The 9,271-nt window shown below is 43.8% G+C and overlaps 1 protein-coding gene across 1 annotated transcript in view; it reads right to left on the reverse strand.

Moving 5' to 3' along the window:
* LOC147734877 (alpha-N-acetylgalactosamine-specific lectin-like) overlaps nucleotides 1–6,677 on the reverse strand; it is a 28,504-nt gene extending 21,827 nt beyond the window's left edge. Inside the window, exon 1 of the mRNA XM_086953088.1 lies at nucleotides 6,541–6,677. Coding sequence (XP_086809214.1) covers nucleotides 6,541–6,606 — 66 coding nt within the window. The 5' untranslated portion in view covers nucleotides 6,607–6,677. The remainder of the gene's footprint in view (nucleotides 1–6,540) is intronic.
* Nucleotides 6,678–9,271: the final 2,594 nt, after the last annotated feature.

Consider the following 9,271-nt stretch of genomic DNA (forward strand, 5'->3'; position numbering starts at 1 on the left):
AGGCCAGGAAAAGTTCATTCAGAAGCGAATATTAATAGTTTTCTTTTGCTTGCCAAATTGTTTTGTTGATGTGTGCGTGGGTATGCATGTGTGTGTGTGTGTGTGTGTGCCTGTGTGTGTATGTGGTGTGTATGTGGTGTGTGTGTGGTGAGTGTGTGTTGTGTATGTGTGTGGTGTGTGTGGGGTTGTGCGTGGTGTGTAAGGGGTTGTGTGTGTTTGTGGTGTGTGTGGGGTTGGGTGTGAAGTTGTGTGTGGTGTGAGTGTGGCGTGTGTGGGTGTGGTTGTGTGTGTGGGTGTGGTTGTGTGTGTGGGTGTGGTGTGTGTTTATGTGTGGGGTTGTGTGTGGGGGGTGGTGTGTGTGGCATTGTGTGTGTGTGGATGTGTGTGGGATTGGGTGGTTGTGTGTGTGGGGTTGTGTGGTTGTGTGTGTGGGGTTGTGTGTGTGTGGGGTTGTATGTGTGGAGTTGTGTGAGTGTGTGGTTGTGTGTGTGGGGGGGTTGTGTGTGTGGTGTTGTGTGTGGGTGTGTGTGGCTGTGTGGGGTTGTGTGTGTGTGTGGGGGGGGGTTGTGTGTGTTGGGGCAGTTGTGTGTGTGGGGTTGTGTGTGTGTAGTTGTGTGGCTGGTTGTGTGTATTGGGTTGTGTGTGTATGGGGGGTTGTGTGTTTGGGGGGGTTGTGTGTTTGGGGGGGTTGTGTGTGGGGGGTTGTGTGTAGGGGGATTGTGTCTGTGTTGTTTTGTGTGTTTATGTGGTTGGGTGTGAGGTTTCAGTGTGTGGGTGTGTGGGGTTGGGTGTGTGGGGTTGTGTGTGTGTGGGTGGTTGTGTGTGGTGTGTGTTGGGTTGTATGTGTGTGCTTTGTGTGTTTTATGTGGTTGTGTGTGGGGTTGGGTGTGTGTATGGGGTTGTGTGTGTGAGGGTTGTGTATGTGTGGGGTTGTGTGTGTGGGTGTGGGTGTTTGCGGTTGTGTGTGTGAGTGTGGGTTGATGTGTGTGTGGGGGGTGTGTGTGGGGTTGTGTGTGTGTGTGGCGTTGTGTGTGGAGTTGGTGGTTGTGTGTGTGGGGGGGTTGTGTGTGTGGGTGGTTGTGTGTGGTGTGTGTTGGCTTGTGTGTGTTTGTAGTGTGGGTGTTGGGTTGTGTGTGGTGTGTGGGTGTGTGTGTGTGGGTGTGGGTGTGTGTGTGTGTGTGCATGTGTGGGTGCGTGTATGTGTGTGTGTGCATATGCATGTGTGTGTGTGCATGTGTGTGTGCATGTGTGTGTGGGTGTGTGTGAAAATAAAACATAGATAGAGAGAGAGAGACTGAGAGACATGTCAATAATTTGTGTACATGTTTATGAGAGAGAAAGAAAGAGAATAAAAGTAAAACCATGAAAGGGGGATTGGGAAAACAATGCAGGGCAAGCAATTGAGAGAGTCATAGGGGCGGATTCATAGAACTAATCTGAGATAATATCCTAAACTTACTACTGAAAGTCTTAAAGTTGGGATTTTGTCTCAGTTAAGTAGTAGTAAAGTTAGGAGTCCTAACTTTACTATGCCTTCCGTGAATACCAAAAGTAGTAAGTTTAGGATTTTATCTCAGATAACTGGATGTACTTTAGTATCATATATCGCCAATAAATTAGTATACTGCTGAAAGTCGTTCATTTTTGATGGACCTGTGTTCAGTATACTATACATGAATTTCCTACAGTAAAATGTATGGTAAACTTTGTGTCCTTTCAGAGCATTATTTAACCTCTCTGGAAAAACTCACACTTTCAATCTAAAGTGATGACATACAATAAAGGTAAGGTACGGGAGAAGATGGTTGGCTCATGTTGCTTTATTTTGCTACAACCCATCCTCGGTCTTCACCCACCCCGTGTAGCCATCTTCACATCCCCTTTGCCACCACACATCCCCAGTGTTTCACATCACTCACTCGAGGTCTGGCGACTCCAAACGAATGGCTAAGCTTGGAGCTCCATCTAGGAGCCACAATTAGTTATGAAGGCTACTTTCTTTTGTTTCAAACCGGATTTTCTACAGGACCTTGGATCTACATGACCGGTTGCTTATTGTCAAGCTTGGAGCTCCATCTTGTGGACACAATTTGAATCTGAAAGGTATCTTGTAAATCTGACTTCTGATGCAGGAACGTTGATCTACATTACATGTGTGTCTATGATTTTCTTTTAGGTACGCTTCTCCAACATCCTATTTACGCCTTGAGTAACTATAGGCTATCTTGTAAGACTGACTTTTGCTGCAGGTACTTGAAACTACATTATATGAGTGTCTTTAGTTGTTATGCACTTTCTACAACATCGTACTTCCTTCTTGTGAAAGTGACTTACTGCCTGAGTTTAATTTACACTACCCACCTCACTAGGGCCCCTCACACTTTGTTACGCTGCTCACCTCGCCAGTCTCTGACTGTGGTAGCACTCCTGTGTCTTGTACCCTCAACTGGAAACCAACCACGATCATGCTGATTACAATGCTCCACCATAAACCTCTCGACACAGCACAGGTCAGATATGGGCCCAACTTCTGGACTAACGATTATCCTATAAATGTCTCAAAAAATGTGAAGAAGAATCTCAAACACAAACTTCTAATACAATACCCTGAAACTCTAATCGCGGATACCTACAACAATTTGGCCAATGGCTCCATGAAATCAAATTTTGGATTCTATTCTAAAAGGCCATCAAAATGGAGAAACAGCTCCGTCTCCTCCTGCAAGTAACCAAGATCATCAAGATACCTTACGGAACTGAACTTACGACACCCCCCTCCTCTTCTTTTAAAGGTGAAATGGATATATCCATTTTCAATACAGGTAACATCCTTATAAAAGCAACCAACCCTCACCTCTCCTTATTTGACCATCACTTTCCGTCACTTTTCAAACCGCTAGCTCCGCAGGGAGATCTGATTCAGTTGCCTTCTCTCCACGGCCTCCTTCTTCCGCAACCAACGGGACCATGCTAAAAACAGACCTGGGGACCTCTTTAACATTGTTAAACAACAAACTCCTATAGCGACCAACCCTCACCTCTCCTTATTTGACCATCACTTTCCGTCACTTTTCAAACTGCTAGCTCCGCAGGGAGATCTGATTCAGTTGCCTTCTCCCCACGGCCTCCTTCTTCCGCAACCAACTGGACCATGCTAAAAACAGACCTAGGGAGCTCTTTAACATTGTTAAACAACAAACTACATCAGCACCCCCTCCTGCTATAATCGACACAAAAGAACGTTGTGAAGAAATCGCTAGCTTTTTCGCTGACAAAGTCGCAAAAATTAAGCAAACCTTCTTGCAAGTCTCCTCTACTCACTCCATCTTTCCCACCTTCGCTATCTCACCTCCCCAAACAGCTGATCTAGCTCCAGAGCCTGTTTTGGACCAAACAACCACGATAATAGCCAACGCTACATGAATCTCGCCAAATTGATAAACAGCGCCAACTGGTCGGACTTCAAACCCTTGACTGAAAAGGAAGTCTTCAATATAATCATGAAGCTAAAGCCAACGACCCATGCCAATAATCCCCTCCCATCCATGATGGTGAAAAGTCTCAACCTCTTCATCGCTCCGTTCTGCACTCTCATCATTAACACATCTCTCACCATGGGTTGTGTGATAATTTTGCTCCAACTAGGACAAATCACACCTATCCCCAAAAATACCAGGGCTGATCTCTACGATCTCAACAACCTTAGACCTATCTCCAACTTCCGGTTCCTTGCACAGACTTTGGAAAAATGTGTCTTATAGCAACTTAATCATCATATACAAAAATTCTCCTTCCTTGACAAAGGCTGTAGTAATGAAACCGCCATGCTGAACCTATCGGATGACATCCACAGAGACTTAGATGAGAGTGACATCTGCCTACTTATTCTACTTGACCTATCAGCAGCATTCGATACGGTCAATCACTCAGCCCTACGTGGCGTTTCAGTTTGAATGACACTGTACTAAAATGGTTCTCTTACTTCCTTCTACACCGCTCGCAACAAATCAAAATCAACTCTTGCCTGTCTAAACCCACTCAGATCAATGTTTGCATGCCTCCAGGCTCAATTCTATCCCCATCCCTTTTAAATCTCTTTATGGAACCACCCAACTTTACTACAAAATAAAATCACGCAGTGACATTCAACATCTTAATGACACATTGAACAAATTACAATCCTGATTTCACACAAATCACTTAAAGCTGAACCCCATCAAGAAAGAAGGTATTCTTTTCTTCCCTTAAAGTAACCACCTTTCAATACACGAATAGCTCATCAACCTAAATGCTTTAAAGTGCTATCTTACTTTATCAAACCCTGCAAAATCCCTTGGCTTCGTCCTGGACAACAAAATGTCAATGAAAGAGGACATCAAGAATACAGCAAAAGGAGCACTGTACACACTCAAAAACCTCAAGAAACTTAAACCATTTATTCCTGCAGATGATTAAAAAAATGTGGTGCAATCTCTGGTCCTCTCCAAACTAGACTATGGTAATCCCACTCTCATTGGGATGCCTAAAACTCACCTTGCCCCCTGAGATCTGTTCTTAACATGGCAGCCCGACTCATCTCAGACGTTAAACGGTTTGAGCAAATCACTCCTGTATTCAAGAGCCTCAACTAGCTTCCTACACCTAACTACTTCAAAAACAAGCTGACGAAAGCAGGGACCACAAGATCATTGAGAAGCTCCAATACTCTTCTGCCCCTACCTCCCATTCTAAAAAAAGACAGCAACCAAGTTGCGCTCTTTTTCTGGAAATGCTCCAAGAATATGGAACTCCCATCCATGTGACCTTCGATGCAAGCCTTCCCTTGCTTCAAGAGAAACCTGAAACTCCTACTCCTTTAGCTCCTAGTCTACGAATCTCAGTAAAATATTGCTTTATCAGACCTAGACCCTCTGTCTGATGCTCGGTTCCCTCTTTCTATATTGTGCTTCTCTGACTTTTAGTTCCTCTCGAATTGTGTCTCTACTGTTGGTCACTCAACTTGCACCTTTGATGGGAACCATGTGTCTGTTGAACTACTGTCTCATATGTTCATTGCATGCCTGCATTTACTGTTTCTTATCATGACCTTGTAAAGCATTCTGACACCTACAGGGCTAGCTAGCGCTATATAAAACTTATATAAATAAAATAAATAGGGAAACATCTGTCTTAAGTAAAATACACTTTAGGCCAGATGTACACCATTCTGGTTGCAAATAAAGACCCAATTTGCAACCATTGTTGCGACCAGAAACTTAATTTGCAAACTGACCTATCTACTATTAAGCAGGATCACAAAATAAGGAACTGGAGTAAGTTGCAGATGGATATACCTCTTTAATATTTGTAAGGTGGGTTTCAAATGTCAGCTCCCTGCCATTGGTGATCTGTAAGGGTCAGCAGACCACCAAGCAGCCCAATTGCCATAATGGAAATATGGATGCTTTAATATGAGAGTCAGTAACATTTCACTGGTTTGTGACCAGAAATGCAGTTGCACACCATTGATACATATGGTATGTGATGTGATGTGATGTGAAAGGCATTTATAAAGCGCAGCATACACTATACAGTTTCTTGGCGGTGTGGCAGAGAAGGACGGTGGGCATGGATTCATAATTTGGAAGGGACATGCACAGTTGCCTCTTTCAAATCCATGCACAACCCATTAAAGGAGGTGATAAGACTTAGTCCTAAAATCGATCAAGTATTTAAGAAATACCATTTTGTTGTCCAATTAAATGGATTCAACTGTTTGAGACTGCAACATAGCTTAGTACATCTAGCCTTTGTTTCATAACTGCCACTGCAAGAGTGGTCAGGCCTTTCTGCATGAGAAATAAGCCTGGGCGGTTAGCTATGCTCCGCCAGCATAGTTTATGTAGTTTTGCCTACTCTGTGTTCTGTTGAGAACACGGAGTTTAGGCAAATCTACAACTCCATGGCGGTGTGTAGTTATTCGCCCCCTCCACCCTCCTACAGTAATTATAAAGTAATTTAAAAGGCACTTAACCTGCCGCAGCTGCTTCCTTCTTGCCATGGACGCTCCCCTTCCTCCTCCTCGCCGCCCTTTTTCACGGATAACCCCTACGTTGTATGTCCTGTGAGTGTGCATGTGAAGAAGGACTGTGGGGACGAGGAAGGAGAGCAGCCATGGCAGGTAAGTGCCTTTTTTATTACTTTATAATTACTTTGGGAGGGGTAAGGCACGTAGTGGAGCAGAGAGAAGTTCCACTGAGTTGTTTTCCAACTCTGTGGATCTTCGTGTAGAGGCGCTACGCCTGCTCCGCCCAAGGTTAATGAGAACCTTGATCAAAGAGGTCATTGAACATCGCTGGTAATATTTGCATTCTAATGGATGGATACCATACAGTCTGGCTAAGGCGAGAGTGAGCTTATAGACAAAGAGGCTACATTACCAATAGGGATGAAGTATCAAGCATAACATAGAAAACTGTATTTGCTAGACATTTGAAATGTGCATAAAGATTGGCACACACCAAACTAATATTCATATCAAGGAGAATGAAAGACACTCACCTTGAAGCTGTCATGTATTCCTATCCAGTAGGCGCCTTTGTTGAAAGGATCGGCTGGTTTTCCCATCAGAACAAATACAAAATCATTTTCTTCTTGGCTGTGAATGGAGGCCAAGTGAGAATTGTAGGAGAGACAGGTTGACTTGAAAAGATAAACAAAATGTACATCAGATTAAACACAGGGAATGGCGCCTCATTCTATAATGTAGTGTTATTGTTATAATACAATGATAATTCTTGACTTTAATATTAAGCCAGAAAGACAGATGTGCTGCGTTGCGTGGGAGAGTGAGAGGAGAAGCAGCATCATAATAATGAAGACTTGGTGCTCTCTTCCAAAAGCTCTGATGAACGTGTAGGCAGCCAAGCACCTCATATACACTTTTGCATTATAATGCAAAGCTCTGTGTGAGATGTCTAACATAGATTTTGTACTGCAAGGGTACTCTCACAGTACAAAATGCTACACTTTGACATACTTTGCATAAGTGCTATATAGTACAGCACAAACAGACATTTTGAAAAGTGTGGAGGTAAAAATTGTTTCTTCTACTTTGTATCAAAAACCATGATTGGTTGTGTGGGAATGCTCATGCGGCAGCCATTGGATGCCTTCTTGATGCAAAGTAACGCAAAGTATTACAAAGCTTTGCTTCATGTTTCTTTTAGGCAAATTTCCAGGACAAAATAAGTTTTGCACTGAAAAGTAAATACCTCAACCCTTTGCCCTCATGTGCTTCACTGTTGGATACTTTGCACTGGTACACAATTACGCATTAAAAGCCATCACAACACCTTTCAGGACAAAGTCTTTGCAGTAAAGATATGGAAGCGGATAACCACATGTAGACATATCATAATGATACAAGAGGCCTGGAGTTTCTTCCTAAACATAGCGAGATGGTATGTGAATACTCAACACTGATTGTATATGGCTTCTTTGATTTTCGATATCTTACAAATCACAAACAGTGGACCTTGCAGAGTACACAATGCACTACCACTGTGTAGCAATACTGATAGCTACTGGATTTTATTGGTAAGAGATTACAAAATGCAAGATACCTATTCCATCTTAAGTCATGTTACTAAACATCTAGTTCAAGAGGACTGGAATATGCTTTGCAAACCTTACCATGAAGAAAGTGGCAGGGCTTTTTATTAACATTATGTCTGCCACCCGGCTGACACCTGCATGAGGCTGGGTTGCGCAGATAACTAATTTCTTGCCCACAATGAAGTTGGTGGTAGAAAGAATAAACAATCAACAAATAAAGGACAACTGAAATGTAGGCTATGAATCCTTGTTTCTCCTCAAATGTTCCTCTTTGGAAGAGTGTGTTCTGCACCAGCTTCCAAGATCTAAGCAGTGGGTGTTGTTATCAAACGTGCAGCAGGTGTCTTGCACCGGGGCCCAGCGGTGGCTGTATTTGACTACCCGACTGAGGCAAAGTTTCCATTTATCTTCCTTTAAGTAGGGTTTATGACTCTCTTGCTATGCCTCTGGTCTCTATAGAGACAATCGTTCCTATCCCTGATGCTGACCCTGGCCATGCACATTTTAGGCTGGAGCACAGTCTTAGCCTCAATGTGCTGAGCAGCGAAGCATGTGAGGCATCGCGTCTTGGTAGGTATCATGCCTGAATACATGGCACCTCAACAAGGAATGCAGTCAGCTGCAGTGCAAAGCGCACATCTTGGCCGAGATGGAGAGCTCTTCGGTAGGCCTTCATCACATGTGAGCACAGAACAGCAGCAGGAAGCCACCTATTGCTATTGGCACATAGATACATTTGTTGTGCTGAGGTGCGTGCGTCTTTGTGGCAGGAAACCCCTAAGATTGCCTGGCTGTGTGACTCTTGCATCCATGAACAAAGTCCAGGCAATGAGATCCATGGACACTGTGAGTTGGTTCCACGAAAGGGGGAATTACACCGGAACATACTAGTCGGAGTGACATGAGCATTGGTCCCCACTGTATTCAGTGTGTGTGGGTTATTACAGCTTTTAAAACAAACTCCCGCAAGGTACATACTTTGAATGTCCTTATGTATTGTACTTATGTAGGGACATTGCATGAATGACTATAGGCTGGGCAGGAGTGCTTCTGTGAGCCGTGAGTGCAGAGACATCCCCAGCACAGACAATATGAATTGAGCGATATGAGATATGTGATTGGAGAAGCCTTGTTCTTCCACATGCCTACAGGAACAGTGCCAGCAGGTCAGATGATAGGCCTGTTTATTGAGGCTACTGAGGTACAAGTACTGCTGTAGGTCTGCACGTTTCTAGATGAATGTGTTACTAGTCCCCCAGTGTTTTGGGATTAGGATGTGACATGGAAGAGTACACTAATCCAGTGCTCATGGGTTGTGGGAAGGGTCTCTCATTCTCTTGTGCATTAATGATGAATCTGTTGTGTAATTTGTAATTTGTAGATATTTAGAAAAATGTTTAGATAGGAGGCTGGATAGGGTCCCTGAAAGTGGATACTAGCAGTCAACCGAGAGTGCAATGCTGGGTGCCCCTTTTGGGGGGGGAGGGATACAGGCAGTGGGACAAAGCACTGGGGAGGCAGAATAGTATGGGAGATAGAGGTTCATTTGTAGATATTGTGAGCATCATGTGTATCTACTCAGCTGCTCAACAGGAGAGTGCTGCATAGTCAGTGTGGAGGAAGTTCAAAGCTCTGCACTTCTTATTATCCATGTGGGGGGAGGGAGGGCTGTAAT

The sequence above is a fragment of the Lissotriton vulgaris genome, chromosome 1_2, assembly GCF_964263255.1.
Source record: "Lissotriton vulgaris chromosome 1_2, aLisVul1.2, whole genome shotgun sequence".
NCBI lineage: Eukaryota > Metazoa > Chordata > Amphibia > Caudata > Salamandridae > Lissotriton > Lissotriton vulgaris.